Genomic DNA, 26,891 nt, shown 5'->3' on the forward strand with positions numbered 1-26,891 from the left:
TATATTGATTTTAGTATGTATTATCACGCATGGTTAACCATCAAATCTCAACCAAAATGTTAAATGGTACAACCTTTACTAGCACTTCCTGTTTGGCTTTTCTTGTACACAAAATGGAACATGTAAGGACCTACCGTTGGCCTTTCCTCAATTTATTGCAAACATTTTATCTGCTTGTTAAAAAAGAATATATCATGCCTGAGATAATTTGCATTCGAAATCGTTCTTTCTGTCCTAATGTGCAATTCTTGAAATTAGTCACAATAACTTTTCCCCGAAAGACTAGCACATTATCTAAAAGTTTTTTTTCTAATTGAAAAAGTTGAGAATAAATTTAACAGAAACAATTAAGGTAACTCAACAGTGTGATTCAGGAAAATGCGGGGTGGTTGAATACAAATGGCTATAACTTTGTCATTTTACAAGACATTAAGTCAAATGGAGTACCATATTAAAGGAGAGGTCAACAAAAAGCATTACCAAAAAGAGTTGGTAAATCCACCAATAGCTGCATGTTTCTTTATAACCGTATTGGATAGAATACTGAAAATACACGAATCTTAATTCAAAAGTAGCGTTATCAGCTTAAGAGAGAGATTTATGTCTGTTTCATCACGAAGAGCATACATAATTTTACAAAATCGTGTCTTATATTTTGAAATAAGATCAAATTAAAATTAAATCAATTTTAAATATTTGCAAAGCATAGTGTCGTTGGAACGAAAATGAATCCAGCCATTATTCCGTAAAAGGACGCGATATAAAAAATCCGAGATCGTGTTTTGGAGCTTTGTATCCTGTGATTATTTATGGAATTTAACAAAAACTATTGCATTGCTGAAAACTGAAAGCGCTAATAACGAAAATAGGAAGTTCCGAAAAATATTAAAATTTTCTCCAAATATGGCAGCATTTTGCCGAACTCAAAATCATCAAGAGTTTTGAAAAAAAAATGGATTATAACTTTAAATGAGACTTTAATTATAGTCTATCTGCTGATATCTGCTATCGGCGCCATATTCCCCTTTGGGCAAAATTTTAACAATTACCAAGGCAATCTTTGACACATGTTTTAACTTAGAATTTTGCCATTGCACATGATCGTTCTAAATAAAGGCAACAGTAGTATACCGCTGTTCGAAATTCATAAATCGATTGAGAAAAAAACAAATCCGGGTTACAAACTAAAACTGAGGGAAACACATCAAATATAAGAGGAGAACTACGACACAACAGAAACACAACATTAAAATGTAACACACACAGAAACGAACTATAATATAACAATGGCCATTTTCCTGACTTGGTAAAGGACATTTTAAGATAAAAATGGTGGGTTGAACCTGGTTTTGTGGCTAGCCAAACCTCCCGCTTTTATGACAATGTTAAATGTAACATTAAAATGACAACATTACATGACAGGACTACAATACAAATAAATGGGAGAACATATAGGACAGAGAAACATACGAATAATAGCTAACAAAAGGTACCAGGTTTAAAATTTAATACGCAAGACGCGCGTTTCGTCCACACAAGACTAACCAGTGACGCTCAGATAAAAAAAGTACGAAAGCCAAAACAAGTACAAAGTTAAAGAGCATTGAGGACCAAAAGTTCCAAAAGGTTGTGCCAAATACGGCTAAGGTTATATGTCTGGGATAAGAAAATCCTTAGTATATAGAATAATTCATACTTTTGCAAACAGTAAATTTATAAAAATGACTATATAATAGATATACATGATAACACCGAAGTGGTGACTAACTACAGAATAAAAACGGATACATAAAACAACATAAACCAGCACATAAAAATTCACAGCCGAGTTAGCCAAAGAGATCAACGCTAAAAAAAGTGACGTCACATTTGAATTTCTGAAATTTCCCCAAAATAGGATAGAATTAGATTTGGTTAATAATACTCATATAACATTTATCAATAACAATGAATATTACAATACTAATTAATATAAAATGTAGTAGTTATATAAATAATTAATAGTATTATCTAGCTATGCTTTATATGACGTTATAAAACTTAATCCGTTGGCGGTGTACTGATTTATATTTAAGTCTGTAATACATGGGGTATTCATTGGTTGTAATTTCAATTTGACCTAGCTTTCAGGAAGTGTTTTTTTTGCAATTTACCGATCTAAAGACCATAGCTTTTCCAACTGCATTTTACAGGTTGATCCTATACAAAAGTAAGGAGATGTGATATGTTTGCCAATGAGAAAACTATCCATTACAGTCAAAATGACATGGCATGTTGATTACATGTTTTACCCCGCCATATTCTTTATGTGCCTGTCTCCAGACAGCAGCATGTAATTCAGTGGTTGTCGTTTGTTACTGTATATCATATAGGTTTTTTGTTTACTTTTTTGCACATAAATCAGGCCGTTAGTTCTCTTGTTTGAATTGTTTTACATTTGTCATTTCGGGCCTTTTAAAGCATATTATGCGGTATGGGTTTTGCTCATTGTTGAAGGCAGTACGATGACCTGCTGTTGTTAACTTCTACGTCATTTGGTCTCTGGTGAAGTGTCGTCTCATTTGCAATCATACCACATCTTCTTTTTTTATTTTAACCTCGCATCATTCTTTGTGTGGCGGTACAAAACCAGGAGGTTGTATTCCAGTGGTTGTCGTTGGTTGCTGTCAGCCATAATGGTTTTTTATATGTTCCAATTGTCGTAACTACGTTCCCGTCCACTTTTCCCCGAATGTGACCCACCATATTAGACTTATCACCGGGTTTATACTTACATGAGCAACACGATGGGTGCCACATGTGGAGCAGAATCTGCTTACCCTTCCGGAGCACCTGAGATCACCCCCAATTTTTTGTGGTGTTCATGTTTTTCAGTCTTTAGTTTTGTGTACTGTTGTTTGTCTGTCATTTTTCTTTTTTAGCCATGGCGTTGTCAGTTTCGACTTATGAGTTTGAATGTCTCTTTGGTATCTTTCGCCTCTCTTTATCATTATTATAGTAGTATACATCAGGCAGTTGGTATTCTCTTTTGATTTCTTTCACATTTTGTTTTCCTATGTGTTTTACAGCTTACTATACGTGACGATAGCAACAGCAAATATGATTTTCAGTATGTCGAGTAAACAAAGTGTATAATATTGCCATTAAAAGTTTGGCGTTGTATACCACCTGTCTCTACATTCCTGCAAAGTCATAACCAGTTTATGATAGTCATACCACTGTCCATAGTCAAAGTAAACAAATATTTTCATTGCTGTCTGTGACGTCTCTGAGGACACGGATATATCTAACTATGTAATATCGTTCTAAGGAGAAGCCAAGAGAAGGAAAAGTCGTCCATATTGTCCTGAATTTTGACATGAAGAATATCGTTAGAACAATTTTGTTATTTAGCCGAATTTTGTCTCCGAATGACGTAAGATCCGTCTCCGAATAATCTTCTGACGTCAAACAATAATCACTTTTTAATTATGACGTCAAGTTTTTTTTTTTAATTGTGATTCAAAATTTAGCTGGAACTTTTGTTATTTTTAGTAATGGCGGAAAATTTACATACAAGTGTAAATACGTCCATGCATTATAATATCAAGGTCTTAAACTATTCATTCGAGTAAGTTCAGCAGGATGAATTTCATTGAGGTGGTAAAGGGTTATTTTCGTGCAACGTGTTTTGCCATTTGTATTTCACGTGCAGCCGTGAAAAAGGTTCGTTATTCACCGTGTTTCGTGAAATCTGTAAAAAGATCAACGTGCAAGAAATTTTTAATTGTTCGTTCATCGTAAAATGGCAATTTTATTTCGCGTTCTTCCGTGCAGATACTCCCCCCTTTTACGCCCCTCTTCATTGGAAAAATCGGTATTATAGATATAGAGATGATGTCGTCTATATATATCCAGGTATTATTTACCATTTATAATACATTTGTAACTTTCGTTGTGTTATGTGAAGCTTAGACATGAAGTGCGATACATTTAAGTACCAAAGCAATGACAACTGAACTGGTGATACCGTCGGGGATTAGCAGTGCACCACCAGAGCTCTTGGGATAATAGCCAATGACGGGCGGTAAAATATCTACCAACTACAATGTAGGTCAGGGGAAGCACCGCTACATTTTAAAGATAAAACTACGTCATCAGTAACTAAAAACTGGTTATGGACTCCAATGGCATTCCGTAGTTTCGCTTTACTTCTTAGAGGTGACATAATTATACCAGGCACTGCTTGCATCTACCATGAAGAATAAAAGTCCTCAAACAAGAGAATGCGATTTATTTAAGATTAACAAAGATGTACAGCAACTGATAAATCATATTTGTAATGGAAGCATACTATTATAATTTTGTAATCTTAAAAATTAGAATTTAAATGTACATAGATAAATTAGAATTTAATCAAGTGTATATATATATTTTAAAACTTTGTCCTGCAACGCTAGTTTTTTTTTCAATTCATGAAGCTATTGTTTTGCAGTTGCCACTTTCATTCATTCAACGAATAACTGTTTGTTATCAAAAGATAGAAAACAAATTTGAACATAAGACGTTTTCCTTGAACATTACTCATTATTTTATAGAGGGCGTTTCCCTAAAAGATAAATAAATATTATCACATTGTTATCTTTTTTCTTTTTTTTTTCATGACGTTTGGTATTAAATATTAATGATTTATAGATTTAAAAAAGTATGTTAGTAAGTAAGCAAGACAGTAAATAAATAAACACAATGTTTTCGAATTGTCTCTTTCGCCCGTTTCCATTCTCTTGTGAAAACCAAAACCAAACTTGTTTTTGTGTTTAAAACAAAAATGACGTCACAGTATCAAATTATTTTAGCAGAACAACGTGTTCAAGTTTGCCACATCTCTTTTTAAAGCACCACTGAGTTTTTGTCCATTATAACACGTTGCAGATAAGATTTGTTAAGTCTTCAAAAATAACGCAACATAATTTTGATTTCAAAATTGTTTGTTTTTCAAGTACTCCCAGAATGAATTCAAACTTAAAAAGGGAAAATTATACGTTTTGCATAATAAGGAGAAAAGAAAAAATTGAGAATTGAAATGGGGAATGCTTCAAAGAGACAACAATCCGACAAAAAGCATAAAACAGCCCAAGGCCACCAAATGGGAACTTGTATTTGTTTTCATATAAGATTTTATTTTGGATTATTCCGTTGCTTTATTTCTCATCTAAACAAAAGATTCAAACAAAAATATTTCCTCTGAAATACTACATTACAAATTCAAATTGAGGGTAGAGGAGATATAATTGTGGATCGTTTCTTAATTACAACATTGCTATGTTTAGAGTTTAAAATTATATAAATTGAAGTAAAAACGAAACAATGGCAAATTAAATAATGTTAAACCGACTCTGTGCTTTATGATCAAGATTTTATGTGACGTTATGTATAGAAAGATATCCAATATTTGATCATCTAAGCACAGGAAATGTCATACTAACAGTTACCAACCACATATAAGTAATTGAATAGACTAAAGTATTCTAAAATTCAATATAATTAGAATCAAAAACTGAATCGTTATGAAAGGAAAAGTCCATCATCTATATATTTCGTATTCAAAACTCATTTATTCAATCCAGCTGTTATTCCTTAATTTCATTGACTACCCCCGCCTTTGAAAGAATAGTTTGTGTAATGTTTGCTATCTCCATACTTCTGTCTTCTAAATATATATCTTACTATTATAGCCTCAACAGCAAACAATGAAATTAATTTCTATTGGAAGAATAATCTTTTTTTTCTAATTCCCGTTGAACAGATTGAAACAGTATTGAAATGACATTGTACTTGAGACTGCTAATTTCCTGACATCTGTATAATTTCTGCAGGAGACGAATGTTCCTCTACTTTACATGTACATCCCGATTTTACCCGCATATAATCAACTCGAAAAGGTTCCGTCACATTAAAATCTTTCACAATAGCATACATGTATGTGTAGTTCTGTACACACTTTGATCTGTATATTGGGTCTATAAAACGACAAGGCATGTCAGCTACTGCTGGATGACAAATCGTTTCGTAAAATCTTTGAACAGCATTAACATCCCTATAAAGTTCCAGCAATTTTCCTTCTCTGGATAACCCACCACGGGGTGCTATCCTTCGCTTTACTGTTGGACAACAAGGTGACAGATGTGTATGGGTTTCTAAAGAATCATAAGCTCTCTTTTCTATATCTTCGAATTGTCTGAAAAGATAAAAAAGAGTAAAATTAAAGCAAATTAGAAATGTATTAATGTTAGACAGAACCTGCTTACTACACTGTTGATATATCACTTTCCTTGAATTTTGGAAAGATTAAAGACTATCCATTGTACGTGTATGTCGACATTGATTTGTTTAAATAGACATAGTTTATAGACACGAATAGTACATGTGTAATACTTTATTCTGGCTTCGAAGACTAATTTCACTCCAAGGAAAGTAATAGTCTTGTCACACTGAGTTGAACTTTTACAGAAGAAAATTTAGCTCAGTCATCAATACCAACAAATTCATAATTGAAAAATGCATTCAGTAAATTCTCAACTACTCATATTGTTTTCTGACTGGAACTCTTACTGCTTATTTAATATTGTGACAAAGCTTGAAAATAACGGTATTTACAATTTCGTCGATGTCAAAATTCTATGGAATTGTATCGTATGGTTGATACATGTTTGAATGAGAACTGTGAAAAAGATTTCATATTTGATGTTTTTTTTTTCTTTTTGGAAATACTCATTGGTATATCATTATAGTAGTTTGAGACATCAGAAAACAAAATTGCTGCATGATAACGACTTTGAAGTAGCAAATATAGAAAACCATGGCTACGATTGGAACTTTTTTGGTGGGGTTCGTGTTGCTCAGTCTTTGGTTTTCTATGTTGTGTTTTGTGTACTATAGTTTGATTTTCTTTTTAGCCATGGCGTTGTCAGTTTATTTTCGACTTGTGAGTTTGAATGTCCCTTTGGTATCCTTCGCCTCTCTTTTAAGGTAGCTTTAGGTAACTGCTAGTACTGTTTGGTAAAGCATTGATTTAATAGTAACTGTGTTTTATGTGTTAAAACGGTAAAAAATAAAGTTAAATAACTTCTTCGGGTCTTTTTATTATGCGTTTACTGGGAATTTGGTTATTTCACCGATCGGGACAACAACGAAAATGATAGAGTTCCAAACAAATTGTTTATACCAGCAATATAATCAAAGTACTGAAGTACTGAACATCCATTCGGATGACCGCAAGTTCTGGTGGATGGTCACAAGCACTTGTCTCAGAAAAAAAAAATCACATCTCTTAAAGATAATACCTTAACATAACTTTCAGGTATAGAGCCTCTATACCTGAAAGTTAGGTTAAGGTACATAGATATATTTTTTTCTGAAACAAGTTCGTGTGTGGATGATGAATAAATGACAGGGAATTCAACCTCACCGTAATAACTATTATATTGTAGTAATCATTTGTTATCAGTATACTCTGGTTTGTTGTTATATATTATATTAATATTTGTATAACAGATATATATAATTTTCATCCATTTGTATATCATTCTATTCTACTATTCTAATGATAGTGCAGTGCAAGTGCATGGTGGACACTCTTCTATAATAATTCGTTTTTCTAATAGATTAGATTTGAGTAGGCATTCATATTTTCCCGCGTTTGTTGCAAAACGTTCTTGAGATATTCTTCCGCATGCGTTAACACAAATGTTCGGTATTCTTGATTTGTTATTGATAAATATATTTTCACGACAAATCATTTTTATATCATTTATCTATGTTCTTAAAAATTATTTTCATGAATATTTATTGATGAAATTAATATATAACAAGCGATAAGGAATGTTATTTTGCACTCGATAATAGCCGCGTAATTATACGAATTACGTTCGGTTATCAGTCAAAAACGCAAGTCACGTGGGTAGAAATGTCTGTGGCAACATAACATCGGAATGTCCTCACGGTCATCCGCTGTTATAATGTGCATGTCTCAACATTGTTGGGCCCTTTTTTATTACTTACGACTTAAACGTTAGTATTAAAGTTTGAATACAGAAATATGTAGCTTTGGTCTGCATTGGATAGTCATTATTTGTCAAAATGCGCATATTGGAAAGAAAAAATTGGTGCTGTTTAATTTCCGTGATATTATCTTTGTTTATAGATTATTTTGCCCATCACATTTGAACTATTCAACTTAAATCCATTAGATAAAAAAAACCCAACTAATCATATTTGATGGTCAATACATGATTTGGATTAGAAGAATGGTAACAAATGTTTCGTCCACTTACCTCAGAACTTGTTTTAATCTTGTGTTTTTATGTTTTGTTTCATCGACTGTCAACTGTCTTTTTTATTTTTAAGAAGATTCTTTGCTAAAAACAAGGTACCTTTGTCTGATAGATATGTATGCATATGTATCTCCATCAAAAATTTCATTTTGCATGTAATATTATCAGTTTATTTGCTAATTGATAAGCATTCATATAATATTATATCCCCTTCAAATTTGTCATTTGTTATATGACATTACCAGTTTTAATTACTGAATAATAGCAATGATATAAATAAATTCAATTCGCAATTATATAGTTTATTTATTGGGTGTTTATACATCTTCGGTACAGTTAAATGTCGTCCAAAAACTAAGCCTATAATACAAATCGAACAAAAAGTTGCTTTGTTGTTTTTTTAGCAGTTGCTGCTTATTAACTGTAATTACATTTTGTTAGGGACTTCTGACTTGTATTAATCATCATATAAATATTGAGTATCGTATAAAATGCGTCATTAAGTGCTAATAAAATAATAATGTACGATCTGAATTTGCCTATTATAACGAAGCGTGTAAAGTCGATTGTATGTTAGGCTATATAACTTGTAGATCTAAGGATCAAACAGACATGACAAATTCCCCGATGTCCTCCAACGCAAAAATAAATCTCGTTCAAAGCTATTTTGTCAACACAAAATGATCAGTTTATTTCAATGTATTGAGTCAACTTTAACTTGAATCTAAATATAATAAATGAAAGAGAGGAAAACATTATTATATGACTTAAAAAATAAATGATATGAAAAATAACTACAGCATTTCGTGTAAGGCTTTGTCTACGCATCGTGCAAAAATATAAAATCTAACCAGAACGCACCTTAGAGAAATGTTAGACAAACATACAAATAGTTAGGTACATTTTGTAAATTAGTTTGTTTTCCTCTTACTCGCATCATGTTATTTCATAATTTGTTTTATGATTTCTCTAATTATATAGCTTAGAATATTAGAAATAGTTAACACACAACTTCGAATATGTATGAATTGTAAAGACTAATACCAGTTAATATTTTGTAATGGTACAAATAAAGTAACAAAAATTCTATGTAATATACAGAAATCTATCATACAAAGCTAAAAATTTACAAAACAAAAAACAAAAAAACAGGTTTAGCTGTCACAGGAAGGAATCGAAGCTTTATTATTTCTTATGTAAGCCTGTACATAAGCCATAAAGATAAAAAAAATCATTGACGATACCAGGCTTATAACTTGGAACGACAGACGCCAATTTGATCTTCATAAACATTATCAGTGGTGCTCGAATAAAAAAGTTGAAAGACCAAACAAAAGACGAAGTTGAAGAGCATTGAACCAAAAAATAAATAAGGCAATCCTTGCCTGAGGGTAGAAATACTTAATATTTCTAATAATTAAAAATTTTATCGACAGAAAATGACCTTTTCAATTGCATTTCATGTAAACACATAGTGCTGACTACTAGGCTGGTTGGACCCTAGGGAATGAAACGTCCACTAGCAGTGGCGTCGACCATGTGGTTATAAAAACTCATTAGTGATACAAACATGGATAGCTCAAATTCCGAAGCAGCATTTGCATTTTTATAGTTTACCTCCCAAACATTTAGTCTCGAACAAATCTATATGAGTGAATTTTCGTGACATCACATTTCAACGAAATACTGCACACTACTTATTTTGCAACCAATAGATAACAGAAACATGGCTTTTGTTGTTTTTCTTCGTCGTGTTCCCTGTTGGAAGGTCTTTATAAATTAACTAAAGAGGTTAAAACGGTACAATACTATTACATTCCCCCCAAAAATAGATCATGATATTTAAGCCTTTGGTTTTGTTACATTTGAAAACATTTTGTTTTAAATATTTGATTGTAACAAAATAAAATACAAAACGTCTCTTTCGTTTTTTTCGTCTCCCGCTAATCATAGGGGATGTCTATATTGTAAGTAGGATTTTGAGGAGTAAAACTGTTTTAATGTTTCGAAAAATATTAAAAGAAGCAAACTCTCCTAAACTTTTAACACTATTTAAAATATTCTTAATCATACTGATAATGCCAATGATACAGTTGCTACTCTTTATGTTTTTAAATCGTTTGTCAGGAGATTTTGCCTACTTCATTCTGTATTTGGTGGAGGATTAGGGTAAAGAGAGTATTAAGCCGATATTTATTAAATGTCTCCGAATCATGATGTTTAAAAAACACCCGCATGTAAATGGCAAACGTCTAACGCGATGTTATTTCTGAAGTGAGATCATTCTAAATAAACTATAAAACATTGCTTTGCTGGCGTCACAAAATACCATGAGGCAAAAGAGAGGCTAAAGATACCAAAGGGACATTCAAACGTATTAGTCGAAACAAACTGACAATGTAATGACGTAAAACGAAAAACCATTTATCTCAATAAATGTGATGGTTGCTAAAGGTATTTCTTTGACACTGTTCAATAGCTGTTTAGACGATGACTGAAGGTCTCCTGATTATCTTCAGAATTATTCCAAAGTAGAAAGAATGTACCTTTTTCAATTGAATATTCTGTTGCCGATCTGAATCTACCATTCAGCTTTTTAAAATTTACACGTATCATTGTTATTTGAGACAACAAAAACATTACAAAAATGTAGATTACAGAATATAGTAAAATAATGAGACCTATACAATCATTAATAGCCTTTACAATTTATCTAAGGTATGATTACACAGAAAGAAGCAGTGTCAAACACCCATGCATTTGGTTCAACACCAACACAGTTCCAGAATATTAACTAACTGCCAAGCTTCTTTGGTTTGTTAACAGTATGACACATTAATAAATTATTCTAAATGATTATTGAAAGCTCACAATTTGAATTTTTGTACATTTTTATGATATTTGGGAATAAACGATTTGAGGATAATTCAAACTCGTACCACATTGTCTTTCAGACAAAACTAATTCCGTTGATTGTCGCGTTGGTATCTCCCGCCCAATTTAAACGTTCAGGTGATCCACACATGTACATAAAATTGAATATTAAATAGAAACATAACTTTTTTTATTTTATATATTTCAAAAATCTAGCGAATTTAAATTTAATTTTATAGATTATATATACACGTATAAATTTGGTAGTTTGAGTCTTTTTGTTTTTTTTCTTGCTTGATTTTATAGTTCCAACTTGAAATTTTTAATTTCTACCTTGATATTTCTCAACTCGGTAAAGAAACGTAAAGTTTGAAAATAAAGGTGTGAAACGTCAAAATTGGAATTGTCAACTTAGTATTGAGAAATGTCAAGTTGAAACTATGAAATGTCAAAATCAAAATGAAAATTCAGAAAAGAATGTTTCTTTCAGTTTCCTACAAAAGGCATCTTTCGTCGAATGCAAAGGACTTATATTGTTTAAGATGTCGTTTACAAGGAAAGGCGATGGAAAAGTTCAAAGCTTGTTTTGTATTTACTTCCCTGTTGAAAATTCATGTAGCATTTTTTAATTGTTCCATCGCCGTGCTTTTTCTTTTCTGCAAGTTATTTGAACTTTCGATTCTCTATGCTTCCTTCAAGTTCCGTGCACCTATTATATTCTTTTTCATGTGTTACTGAGTGATTTAAAAGACTTTGTTTTCAAAATGTTAAGTTTTATTTTATATGGTTTGAAATACGTAGAGGGAAATCTTACATGAGACAATCCAGAATTTCCCACTATAGTAAGTCCTATGTTGTAAGAAGGATACAGAGATACTTAATATTGAATCGATGCCTTCTTATACTTAATAACAAGATTAGTAAAATGATTTGATTCCTGTATGTTTCCTACGGTTTTGGCATGTTTTATACGTTTAAGTAATGATAGAATTAAACAAGAATTGTTTAGTACGCACTTAAGACGAAAATGATAATCTAATTGAATTAAACAAGAATAAATTCCCCATCATCTTTATAAATCCGACAATGGGATTAACGTTTTAATGCGGACGAACTCTTCCATAACAAAGTAGTGATTCAATGTATATATTACCACACACAGTCTACAAGAAGACAAATGCAACATATTCTGAAAAATAATTCATAACATCATATTCTTCAAACGGATATGTGTACATCTCAATTCGTTCTTTTATGTGTATATTGTTATCGCGATTATTTTCCGTGTAATTTTCGTTTGTAAATATTATATCTGTATTTAGTTCTCCCTATTTTTGAAGAGAGGATTTTTACAGTGCAGGTAATATAGCATTTGTAATTGGCAATCATACCACGACTCTTTCCTTTGATATTATATGCATATTAAGTATTTTTTTGTGGGTCAGTAAAATCATAAATAGAGATTTTTGACCTGATAGAATGAGCTATCGGATAAGAAAAAAAAAGTTCTACCATTTATCTTCATTTTGAATTTTGATCGTTTACTTGTGTCCGTTTCCAGAAAAGATCTATAAATAGAACACAGTCCAATTTGTAAATGATACATATTTGTGTGTAATTTACTTTTGTAAATTACATAATTGGATTGCACAAAAACTAAGATTACAACGCCTTAAGGCAGAGTTGACCTTAAACAGAATTGACAGTTATGTTTAGGCTCCAACAGTTTGAACGCCCTGAATTATTTTTAGAATTTTACCCTTTTCAAATCTTTTGACTAGATGTACCTGATAAAGTGTATTTCAGACGTCGAATGTAGTGCGCACTGAAATAGTCTTCATATGGTTTGTCTTACACATGTAAAAAAAGACTCATCAAAGATACCAGACTTGTAACATTGTATTCCAGACGATAACACAAGACTCGTCAGTTACACTAGAATCAAACCCAAAATAAATGAAGGTTACTGAGGGAAAGGATACTTAAAATAAAGACCTCTTTTGTAGTTCTGAAAAAAATGTAAATTGCACAATTTAGGCATATTTCTGTTGAACCTTTCCTCAAATGTACTCCCAACGATGACATTTTTGCTCTGAATTTTTCAGGGTTATCATTTATTCTGATTAGATTATTAAATGCAAAATATATCACCATTCCTTAAACAAACACTTCAAAGTGAAAATAAATAGTATTTTATATGTTTCTAAAGAAGGAAGCTTTGTTATTCATTCTCTTTTATACGGTGATTCTCTGTAGATGGAGGAGGATTTTTCTATCATATATGGTAAGGATGTGCTAGCCCTACATCTGTAAAAAAAAAGGGACTACATTTTATGGTCAAGTCGTGAGGCCTCTACAGCAATTTGACATTGCTATTTTCATTGTCCTTGACCGCGTCTTTATTTTATGAATGATATCAGCTGAACAAAATATAATGAATCATATGTTTTGCAATTATGTGTTTTTTTTTCATTCCAAAGACTGCGGGGAAGAAGATAATGTTCTAAACCAGCCTACTACATTGACATTTCGAAGTAATTCAACAGAGAACAGAATGAAATTATCACTGATATTAGCTCCAAACTTTCAAACTTATTACAGATAAATATATCAAAAATAATTACAAATATCAGCAAGATACATAACCATAAAAGAGATATGAAAAATTATGATACTACAAACGCTATTATTAAAGTGTGGGAGATAAACTAAGGACCTCGTGCTAGTTTGTTATGTTTTAAAATACATGGGGCCCCCAATAGAAGTGCATATTTGAAAAAAAAATATCTATGAAATATGTTTGATTTCCCGCGTTAGAGAATTTTTGACGGACTCCTTTAGAGCTGAGAATTAATACAAAACCTATAAGTTACAACTGAAATCACTTTCATATTTATTAACAATATATAAAACTGGAGTGAAAGAAACGTTATGTATAAACAAATGAATCGATGAATCGACGATTTTTTTTTTTTAAATGCACTTGATGTTTCAATACAGACCTAGCACAGTTACAAACTGTAATACAACTGCAAGTCGATGAACAACAAAGGCAATAATCCACAATTCACGCACACAGCACACAATGTTTCAAGATGAAGCTTTTACAGTTCGAACGAACGCCAATATGACAAGGAGGGGATACGGCTTATATTGGTATAGAAAAATCCAATGCCAGAAATAAGATGCATGTAATTGAAGTTAAAATACATACCTTTCTTCCCAAAGTATTGCTCTTAATAAGTTATTGTGTCTATCAATGTCTGTTCTTGAATCTATTCTTGCACGACTCATAAGGGGGGATGTCCAAAGAATAATCTACAATCAATACAGAATGATATTTGAAATTCATGATATTTTTTGGAAAAGCAAAACAAACTAATTAACAAGGGACTCAACATTCCAGTTATATGACTGAAATGCTAAACTAATTTCACGATAAGAATTGAAATGATCTTGATATATTGAGGTTTATATATGACGCAACAAATTTGTAAGCGACCGTATGTTTTTGACGCAATGACGTTTTGTTATTTAACAGACAGCCTTCAATATTTATGCATGTCAGGTTGGCAATGTTCCATAAATGTAATGTAATATTAAGTACACATTGACTGTGTTAAAATTATTTCAAATTGGAAATCTTATAAACGCTATGGATTTTGCGTTTGTGAAACCATTGATTATTTAATATCATGCTCCGCGGACTTTATTATTTCAACCGACGTTATAAACAATCTTAAAATAAATTTCAGTTGAATCATCTTATAATTACCAATGACCTCTGTTAATTGTTTACACTTATTTTTTGTGTGAATTTACAGCCACATTTGTTAGCCTTTAATTGTATTGTTGTAAAAAAGCATTGCCACAAAAAGATGATTAAAGCCAGAGAAAGTGATTTCAATTGTCGTCATTCGACTGTGATTTAAATTATTTGTAAATGACAATTAAACTTAGTGATTTATTGAAGCACTAAATGAAATCCTATATTGTCTGCTGTTTAAGAATGCTCAAAGAGGAACATGGATGTAATTGAACACTAATTAAACAATAAAACATAATGAAGAAAATATATTCTATGGATTCTGTTTCTAGAGAAAGAGTTTGAAAAGTCACAATAAAACAAAATTAACATGTACTAGTATATCACCTTATTTTCACTCTGTAAACGTGAGACATATTATTGGCCTTTTTCTAAGAAAACGACACATAAACATTTATATTATAGATGCATTTACCTTTTCATGTGTCCACCTATCAGTGGAAAACACTTACAGCCTCTAATTTTTTTCACCGAATTCTAAATAATCCTTGTCGAACTATAATCATAGTGATCAATGCTTTGTTTTCTATGATCATTAACATTTCGACTTTAAGATATTATCTTGTAGTAACAAACCAGATCTTTACAAAACTCAGATTGAAATGTCAAATTCTGACAAAGCCTCGTCGACTAGTATGTTTCAAGATAAAATTGCAAGGTCAACCCACCATAACGAGTCTTGATCAATTTACGCACTGAATATTACTCCATCGAATTCTGAAATCTGAGCTTGGATGTTTTTATTTGTATGTAAACTGTAGGAAATAGTTCTAAATTGCACTAATCCATTGTATATTGTGAAATGAACCCCAATAATTTTCAACAATGCAATATGAAAGCAAATTACACTTGTCTGAACACTACTCAGTCACGTCCGAATTTCGTCTCATATCTGTTGAATATGGCTCTGCAAACCTGTCACTATGAACAATTCAGCTTAAGACTAATGCTTGGTAATATTTTTTTCGATGTTATATGAGTATATATATGTATCAATGCAACAATAGTATACCCTGTCAGAGCAAATGGTCTCGCTTTCTTGTAATACATGCAATTCTTCAGTTTGTAACTGTTACCTTGATTTGACTTCTTAATCGATTTATGAGATTCGAATACCTTAATCTACATTTTCCTCGGAAAATGTCTGTACCTAGTCAGGAATATGACAGTCGTTTTTCACTCGTTCCGTTGATTGATAACGTTTGATTTTGTCAGTTTTAATGGCCTTCCCTTTTTTTGAATTTACCTTGGAGTTCGGTATTTCTGTTATACATTTTCACCGATGTTCAAATTTATAAATTCATTAGGAAGATACAAATTAAGGTTACATAAATAAAAAAACAAAAAAAAAAAACAAAAAAAAAACAACAAAAAAACTGCGATTATTGCAGAAACTCCAAACAGGAGCTAGAACGGTTAATACTTGATTTTAAGTCGTATTTGGTGATGAAAATGGATGATAGTCTCTGGTCATCCGACACAGGTATTCTACTACAGTCAACTCAATTACGATGACGTCTATAAAACTTTTGAAGGAATGACTTCACCTTTAGCAATAGGAACCCCATAGTTACAATAGGCAGAAAAATGTTCCATTCATCAAGTCATTACCCTTAATTTCAGCTAGTACATTGTACCAAAATTATAGGATATGTAATGGTAAATAAAGAAAATCAGATGGATGTTATTTAAAAAGTATCCGATGTTTTTCCTTTGGTAGTTCTGGGATTTTATTTTCTTAATTTCAAATAATTCAAATACATCAGTATAACAAACCTGAATCTCAGATATTTATTTTTATAAAGAATCATGTTAAAAACTCTGTTGAATTAAATTAATTTTCAAATTAAAGCCTTAAAAGTCCAATTCAAAATAACTGATTTCATTCTATAACGTTAACGGCAAAACAGAAAAAAGTAAACAGTAATGTTAAAATCAAGGTAATGTTTTAACTTATTTATAGAGAACATATATTTTTGGAAAGTATAAAGCTATCCTTCTAATAACATATGAAAAGAAGGCATTCAAGTAATTAGTTTATTAGGATGATTTTATTATTTACAACACAAATATATTATGCTCTCTCAGTTCAAAAAGATTTTTATTATTATTCTTCTGAAACCAAAACGATTTCCAATTGTTAAGAATTACCTTTAACGAATTTGAATAAACATGGTCTCTCAACAGATTATGACTAATTATTACAGTTTAAACACCTAAAGCACTTCATCGTACCTTAATGACTTGGATTTGGATTAAAAAGCCATAAACGTCATAAAAACTAACATGACTAAGCATCATAGCGTACTTGAATAAAAAAACAAAACTCATTCAAAGTTCAAACGATTTGCAGTTTATAAATCGAAAACAAATTTTCTCATTAAAATAAGCTTTTTGGATCACATTAAAACAATTGTTAATCATATTTAATTTAGTTGAGTTCGTGTTTCTCAGTCTTTAGTGATACATGTTGTTTGTCTTTTTGTTGTTTTAAGTGGGGTTTTTTTTGCCATGGGGTTGTCAGTTTTCCTTTGAATTATGCGTTTGAATATCCCTTTGTTATCTTAAGGTTTCGTCTAACTTTGAACGCTATACAAGTTGAAGTGAGTTTTTAATATTTCATACAGAAAGTTCTCTGACTTCTACATGCTGAAAAAATTATTAACAACACAACCTGCAATTAAAAGGGATATTGCCACAGAAGGAGTGTTTGAGTTTGTCATTTATATTTAAAATAATAAGTTTGACTGACGCTCAAGTCCAGGTTTGTCGTGGAGATCATTTTTCTGTTTATTTTGAAGTCTTTAGATTCTGTGTAATATTTTGTCGACAGTTTTTATTCGTTTCGGCCATGGCGGTTTCTGTTTTTTTCGAATATGATTTATAATTGTATCCTTGGTATCTTCTGCTTTGGTTCGGCCAATTGTATTGCCAACCTTGACATTCATCGGTTACTTCTTATCAGCAGCATATTTTATCAAATTTTCAATTTATGTAAAAATCAAGGATTAACATATTGTTTCTGTGATGAATAAAAGGGCGAAGACAAACAATTAGTCGAATAAAAAGCGACAACACCTTCAATAAACGATTATCGCCGATAATGCTACATTTTAACCACTAATGTGCTTATTCGTGATGACAAGATAAATTGAATACAATCTACACATTTCTTTGAATATTCATTTCCTCTCTACATCAAATCAACTATGTTTCACACTCAGTCCTACCGTAAATCATTTGCAATTTGACTTTGTCCGGGTTTTACGAAATGTCTTCTCAGTTATATTAGTGATTGGTATTGACAAAAACAAACAAACTTTCAAAACAAGACAGATGAATGGCCTTTTATAAAATCAGTACCATTTACATGCTATTATCAAGTCCGCATATATAATACTTTAGACATATTAAGCTTTGACGAAAAGTGCAATGTAAAATATCCTATTCAATACATATGTTTTGATTGATATAATTGTGGACTGTTGAATTTAATTTATATAACTTTAAGTTATTTCCTTATTACAAAAAACCCCAGTACATGAAAATTATTTAATCCTTAAACTTTGAAAAATAGCTAGATAATGATAGATTTCTTATAATGATTGTTGCAATTAAAAAAAAAAAAAATTAAAAAAGTGGTTGTCCCAGGTTAGGAGCCAGTAACTAACTATTTTATAGTTGTCTCATTGGCAATAATACCACATCTCTTTGTTTATGACAAACATGAAGCTTATATCGTGTATAAGTATTGAGATTGATTTCCAACAAAATGTCATCTAGATATTTGATACTGGATATGGCGGCCATGGCGGTTTCTGTTTTTTTCGAATATGATTTATAATTGTATCCTTGGTATCTTCTGCTTTGGTTCGGCCAATTGTATTGCCAACCTTGACATTCATCGGTTACTTCTTATCAGCAGCATATTTTATCAAATTTTCAATTTATGTAAAAATCAAGGATTAACATATTGTTTCTGTGATGAATAAAAGGGCGAAGACAAACAATTAGTCGAATAAAAAGCGACAACACCTTCAATAAACGATTATCGCCGATAATGCTACATTTTAACCACTAATGTGCTTATTCGTGATGACAAGATAAATTGAATACAATCTACACATTTCTTTGAATATTCATTTCCTCTCTACATCAAATCAACTATGTTTCACACTCAGTCCTACCGTAAATCATTTGCAATTTGACTTTGTCCGGGTTTTACGAAATGTCTTCTCAGTTATATTAGTGATTGGTATTGACAAAAACAAACAAACTTTCAAAACAAGACAGATGAATGGCCTTTTATAAAATCAGTACCATTTACATGCTATTATCAAGTCCGCATATATAATACTTTAGACATATTAAGCTTTGACGAAAAGTGCAATGTAAAATATCCTATTCAATACATATGTTTTGATTGATATAATTGTGGACTGTTGAATTTAATTTATATAACTTTAAGTTATTTCCTTATTACAAAAAACCCCAGTACATGAAAATTATTTAATCCTTAAACTTTGAAAAATAGCTAGATAATGATAGATTTCTTATAATGATTGTTGCAATTAAAAAAAAAAAAAATTAAAAAAGTGGTTGTCCCAGGTTAGGAGCCAGTAACTAACTATTTTATAGTTGTCTCATTGGCAATAATACCACATCTCTTTGTTTATGACAAACATGAAGCTTATATCGTGTATAAGTATTGAGATTGATTTCCAACAAAATGTCATCTAGATATTTGATACTGGATATGGCGGCCATGGCGGTTTCTGTTTTTTTCGAATATGATTTATAATTGTATCCTTGGTATCTTCTGCTTTGGTTCGGCCAATTGTATTGCCAACCTTGACATTCATCGGTTACTTCTTATCAGCAGCATATTTTATCAAATTTTCAATTTATGTAAAAATCAAGGATTAACATATTGTTTCTGTGATGAATAAAAGGGCGAAGACAAACAATTAGTCGAATAAAAAGCGACAACACCTTCAATAAACGATTATCGCCGATAATGCTACATTTTAACCACTAATGTGCTTATTCGTGATGACAAGATAAATTGAATACAATCTACACATTTCTTTGAATATTCATTTCCTCTCTACATCAAATCAACTATGTTTCACACTCAGTCCTACCGTAAATCATTTGCAATTTGACTTTGTCCGGGTTTTACGAAATGTCTTCTCAGTTATATTAGTGATTGGTATTGACAAAAACAAACAAACTTTCAAAACAAGACAGATGAATGGCCTTTTATAAAATCAGTACCATTTACATGCTATTATCAAGTCCGCATATATAATACTTTAGACATATTAAGCTTTGACGAAAAGTGCAATGTAAAATATCCTATTCAATACATATGTTTTGATTGATATAATTGTGGACTGTTGAATTTAATTTATATAACTTTAAGTTATTTCCTTATTACAAAAAACCCCAGTACATGAAAATTATTTAATCCTTAAACTTTGAAAAATAGCTAGATAATGATAGATTTCTTATAATGATTGTTGCAATTAAAAAAAAAAAAAATTAAAAAAGTGGTTGTCCCAGGTTAGGAGCCAGTAACTAACTATTTTATAGTTGTCTCATTGGCAATAATACCACATCTCTTTGTTTATGACAAACATGAAGCTTATATCGTGTATAAGTATTGAGATTGATTTCCAACAAAATGTCATCTAGATATTTGATACTGGATATCATTTTTATTAATATCCTGTTTATTCAGTCATAATAACAATAATTTATGATAAGCCATGTTCCGTGATATCAAAATTGGAGAAAAGAAGACTGAAACGTAGCTATGACAATTGAAATGGTGGTCATCTGAAACAGAAATTCTATATGGGTTAACTGAGCAAAACTCTCAAAGGGACTACTTTAACTTGGCCAGGAGGAACCCTTGGTCCAATAGCTTCCTGTAAGTAGCGGCAACCCTCTATAAAGAAAATCATAACAGCAAGCTATGGAAAAAGTAAAATCACAAAAATACTGAACTCCGAGGAAAATTCAAAACGAAAAGTCCCTAATCAAATGGCAAAATCAAATGATAAAACACATCACACGAATGGACAACAACTGTCATATTTCTTAGGGATATCGTATAACTGGTAGGTATATAATCTATATGCAGGCGCTGCTTGAACGTTGCTGAATAGAATTCGAAAGTTCATAATAGTAAATCTTCTATATTCTACATCGTGATATTTGATGTTGAAACTACACATCTCATACACCATAACGGCCAACATATCCTATTCTTAATGCAATCATTTATCTATGGCTAAAGCTATGATATTCTTTATCTCAACTTTTTGTCATATCAGTGCCTTCATATGTGAAATGTCATAGTATATCCAATATATCATGTATTTTTCGTGATCCTTTTTACGATTTAAAAACACTCAAGATTCATGTTTTTTTACCTTCTCAAGACTAGACAAAGAGGACATCATTATCCATCAAATTTACGTTCGACTATATTGATAATTTGCATTTCAGAATTGTCACTGAAAACTGAACTTTACGTTATGTTTCTCTTTTTTAGAGATTATATGGTCTATTGACCTTCGGATATTTACCAAATTGTAACAACATAGGCTAAGGATGCACTTCCGAACTAGCTAATTGTTTTATTACTTTTGTCAATATAACGGAACTATAAACAACTGTCACACAAGTCGGAGATTAAGGTAGCTATAAAACCAGATTTAACCTACCATTTTCTTAGGAAAATGCCTGTACCAAGTCAGAAATATGACACTTGTTTTCGATTCGTTCCGTTGGTTGATAAAGTCTGATGTTGGATTTTGTAAATTTTTATGGACTTCCACTTTTTGAATTTACCTTGCAGTTCGGTATTTTTGTTATACTTTTTTTTTATGTAAAGAGTATATCGAAAGACGAAAGCTAGCATACATTGATCATATTAGTTCTTTTAAAATGGAATATAGAGCTCGCTTTAAAAGATAGAATTTCTTTAATTTTTAATTTTCTTTCAATTACGTTATTTTTGTACTTTTTTTCTGAATACTATCATTCTAAAAAAACACTATAAATATATCTGGATTTCACTTCATCAAAATGCAAGAACGTTCAATTTCAAATATTTGAAATCCAAAGATGTATAAATAACATAAAAAAAATGAGGAGCTCTATGACAAAATCGGACAAAAAAAGTATAGACATATTCACACGAGGTCTGAGAAAAAAAGTTAAGGGTCTTTTTAATTTCTTAATGTATTCGGGAGTTGTGACTTGGATGGAGAGTTGTCTCATTGGCACTCATATTACATCTGCTTATATCTATCATATGATTTATGTAAAAAAACTTTCTCGTGCTGAATAGTTATTGAATAACCGGCACAAGGTTTTATACAAGCAATGATTAGGTGCGTTTGCTTAATATAAATGTTGCTTTCACCGTTTGCTTCCACACTTGGAAGTATTGTAACTTTAAAATTAGAAATTCTGGATATCTTTATGAGATTAAACAAATAATTATATAATATTCTAGCTGTTTTATGGTATCACATAAAAAATTAAAAGAAGAAACTTACCCATACAAATGTGAGTATGTGCATAGTTCAATCATTGGCGATGGTAAGGAATGTCCTATCTTCTAGAAACCTGGAAAAAAATAAGGATGTAAAATGTCACATTTAGGTTTACAAATATGAATTATTCTTCGAATTATGGAAGTACTCTCATCTAAAATATAACATTATCTCATTAAATAATAAACCAAGGTTTATTTTCAAATATCAAAAAATTAAAAATATACGGATATTCGCGTATAATGCGGCGGTCACACATAACCGATTATGGTACCTGCATAAGAGCAGACAGCATTACGAAAATCTGGAGTTTCATATCCCATATCATTGTCTGAACGAAGTCGTATACGTTCGTTTTAGAATCGGATGGTCGGATAGGTCGACCAAGCACTCCAACAGTTAGGTGCGTCTCGTGCGTAACAATCGGGAAACTCATCCGATTTTGCCAAGTCGGATTACAATCGTGACTATGTCGTTACAGATTCTGCTGTGTCGGATCAAAACTGTAACAATGTCTAAGTCGGTCCACTGTCTGATCTCATATAGGAAAATCGGGACGCTGTTGGGACATATTTGGTCTTTTTTTTTACCATGCAAAAGATAAAATGAAGATCAGAATCAGATTAAGAACGGGATAATCGGGACTCTTCCTGAACAATATCTGATTGTTGTCGTGATTAAACAAAGGTTTTACACATTTCAAGCCACAACTCACATAATCTAGTTCCGACTTTTGACACTTTTTAATCGGGAATGGTCATATCAAGGACGCTGGTAACAATCCTGATGTGTGACTGAGGCTTTACTCAAATGGTTTCTTTGGAATCGCACGTAATTAAACTGCTTTATCATCTTCCTTACAAACAAATTAATCACAGAAAGACATTCATTGTCCAGATGCGCATCTGGTACAATAAAATTGGTACGGTTAATATTATTAAATAACTGACAGTCAAAGTAATGTGATATTTTTCTTTTTACATGTCTTATTAATGAGTTTTCATACCAAAGCTCGGTGATTCTCCCCGGGCACTCCGGCTTCCTAAACAATTAAAACTGGCCGCCACGAAATAGACAAAAGTGTTGAAAGTGGCGTTAAACACCAATCAATCAATTTTAAATGTCAACCAATTCATAAACTTCATGATATCCACATAATGTGAGGTTTCCCTTCATTTACCTTCCCTTAATTTTTGTCAAAGTACATGCACATTTAAAAAAAAAAAAAACAAAACCAGGTAGATGATTGCTTTACCCAAACTCACCACTAGAACACGAAATTCATAAGGCTGCACATTGACAAATTATCAAAGTTAGTGTGTCAGTGGTATGATACATTTTGGTCATAAAGCAAATATTCTCTAGATTTATAAAATAATCTAACCAAGAAATCAAATGCCAAAAAAAAAAAAAAATCAAAACAAATCAAGGAGTGACCATGCACATAAATACGCAAATTTGCATAGCGCATGGATAATCAGGTTTGCTTTTTCTGTGTCGAGTTGAATATGTTTTGTCAAATTGTTTAATTATATAATTCTTTATTTATGATCGACTTGTGAAGTAAATAAAGTAAAAATTTCAATGCAAGGAACTGTATCCATTTAGCTCATCCATAGCCATTACTTGCCGTCGTCGTCCTAAACTTTAAAATAATCAACTCCTCATGACACCACAAGAATAAAATTTATTTAGAGAAATCCGGATGAATAATCCTAGGGTATGTAGACATCCAGAGACCACTTTATCCCATCAAACCATTTGAACATAAAACAATAAATGTCAGAAAGAAACTTTAATAATTGCAAACTTATCATTAAGGAAGATCTTTCAAATACACCACATAACCCACGTGACATAACCATAGCTGTCACTTGATTTTTTTTTGTAGTCATTAATTAACACCATTTGTTCTTAAAATGTCCTGTACCAAGTCAGGAAAATGGCCATTGTTATATTATAGTTCGTTTCTGTGTGTGTTGCATTTTAGTGTTGAGTTTCTGTTGTGTCGTTGTTCTCCTCTTATGTTTGATGTGTTTCCCTCAGTTTTTGTTTGTAACCCGGATTTGTTTTTTTCTCAATCGATTTATGAATTTCGAATAGCGGAATATACTACTGTTGCCTTTATTTATTGAATTAGTTTTTTGAAAATATTAACGCATATAGATATCCAATATATTTGCCTTGGTACTCTGTTAGGTTAAGTAATGCAAAGATGTAGTCGTTTGGGGTGGCCACGTGATTGGGCCCAATCTTTTATGTTAAGATTAACTTTTCTTTTGAAGAGCCTATGTTTAGCGAATATTCAAGCTGGACATGTGTGATTGCCTGTTGAGCGATGGTCCTTAACAGGCAAACATTTGGGCAATACGCCGACGAAGTTCCGGAAAGCCTTGCTTAAATAAGATTACATAAAAATGTCATAAAAAGGGAATTCAAAAGTCAAATGAAGGATCTCTCAAAGGGGCATAACGTATAATTCGTCAAGCGTACCTTTCGTCAAATTGTAAGAAAGCCCTTATATGACCAATGACGGATGATAAGTTGTGGAACTAACATTTTCCCAAGTATTGGCATTGCCCTAGTAGAAGTAAATGGAAATATATGACCCGTATTTCTTTAAGTTTCGTTGCATTCCTAACTCCAGAGTTTATCCAACTGTCCATATTTATTTAAAGACGAAAACATTGCTTAACACCTATCTAATCTCGATGACAAATTAGTTGTTGTCCCCGCAGATAAAGTCCCAAAATAACATTGTTTTGTGTGTAAACTAAATTACACAAAAAAAAACTTGGGAACTCAACATATATGCCTACGACACTTACCAAAGAGCAAATCCTGAACAATCATAGGTCTGTTCTATAATCCATTGAAATTGAAAGCAAAGATGAAAAACCTGTACATGTATGAGTGTCCTTACAGACAACGTTATATTGTTAGGTCAACTTAGTCCTCTACGACAACTAATCCTAGAGTAAGGTATGGGGATCTTAAGTTTGTCAGCTACTTACCAAATAAAGCTCACTTCCTAGCCAAACGCTATTTTTAAATATTTTTTACTTATGCGAAAATGATCGATATGATGATGTGTTTTGTTTTTGCAATTTGAACTCACATAAAAAAAGTAGTATGACGATAATCAGATGTCCAAAAACTTAGTCCTTCATATTTCAGTATTGATAGTTTTACTTTTGTCTGATAAGATATGATTTTGGCCTTGTATAAAAACTGAACTAAAAGATAATTCCATTTTGGGATCTTGTGATTTATATTTTGAGATAATTCAAAACGTGTATTTTGCTAACAAAACGTCTTATGCAGTGATGTTGGTGTGAGAAAAGTGTCTGTTTAAGTTAGAATGTTGCTCATATATTAGTTATGTCATAACCTGTTTGTGACATGACAATGTGTTATCAAATATATCTGTTTCGGTATATATTTTACGTCTCAGCGACATCAAAAAAGAACTTTGCCTTCCTTAAGTGATTTATACTTTATCATGATTTGCATTATTTGAAGGGGTAAGAGAAGCTTACTAATTTAAAGCTCGTTTTTTCGTCATTTTTATTTTTGACCACTTAACTTTTTATTGAACTGAAGGTTTCTGATTGCCCCCTCCCCGCCTTTGGTATTTTGTAGTGACATGTAAGAGGTTACGATTTTCAACTTATAAATCTCATGATATAATTTAAGTTTCCTTGTAATGATTGTCACTATTTAAACTTATCAAGGCAAATCGTCTAGAAATGTAAGACTTGCAAATATATGATATATGCAAAAGGTTACAAAATATAATAGTTTAGTGATGACATAACTCCAGAGCACATCATAGGGAACCGATCCAAACATTACTACTAAAAACATTCAATAAGAATCATTTTATAAAAATCATTCACAAAAGACAAAAAAAATTAAATAAATGTGATTGATTGGAAATTTTTTCTACTAAATAACAGATATTCGTGTAATTCATGGAAAAAATATATGAACTTTAGATGATTATAAGTGCTTTTTTAAAAGCAGAAAAATCAGGTTAAAGTTTTACTTTTTATTTTATCATAAAGTCGTCAACATATTTTGTAGAAGTAAGTAAAATTATCACTTACCTTTTTATAATTGAAATACATTCTTCGAAACAATTAAATGTAAGTTCCGTAAATATTTTGAGTTGGAAAATTTCTTAAAGAAATTATTGTTCCTGATCAGTTGCTTCATATATACAATGCATGAGCAGGATTCAGTTCCGGTATACATGTAATGCGTTGGCGATTCTTTTACGGTTTCATACCTTCGAAGCGGCCTTTG

General features: G+C 31.5%; 1 protein-coding gene across 1 annotated transcript; it reads right to left on the minus strand.

Annotated features, from left to right (window-relative positions):
• Positions 1-4,256: 4,256 nt before the first annotated feature.
• LOC127736060 (uncharacterized) lies at positions 4,257-26,891 on the minus strand. Its single transcript, XM_052246560.1, has 4 exons — positions 26,693-26,891; positions 22,587-22,656; positions 14,401-14,504; positions 4,257-6,217 (listed from the first exon to the last, which is right to left on the minus strand). Exons 2-4 carry the CDS (start codon positions 22,608-22,610, stop codon positions 5,824-5,826), a joined length of 522 nt encoding a protein of 173 aa, XP_052102520.1. The 5' UTR covers positions 22,611-22,656; positions 26,693-26,891; the 3' UTR covers positions 4,257-5,823.

Source organism: Mytilus californianus, unplaced genomic scaffold (assembly GCF_021869535.1).
Source record: "Mytilus californianus isolate M0D057914Y unplaced genomic scaffold, xbMytCali1.0.p SCAF_3, whole genome shotgun sequence".
Taxonomy (NCBI): Eukaryota; Metazoa; Mollusca; class Bivalvia; order Mytilida; family Mytilidae; genus Mytilus; species Mytilus californianus.

Excerpts from the sequence above, each read along its gene's own strand:
- LOC127736060 (XM_052246560.1), bottom strand. The coding sequence starts at position 22,610 with ATGCACATACTCACATTTGTATGG. Across the intron at positions 14,505-22,586 it reads ACATACTCACATTTGTATGG|ATTATTCTTTGGACATCCCC; the intron begins GTAAGTTTCTTC and ends TATTGATTGTAG. Across the intron at positions 6,218-14,400 it reads GCAATACTTTGGGAAGAAAG|ACAATTCGAAGATATAGAAA; the intron begins GTATGTATTTTA and ends TTATCTTTTCAG.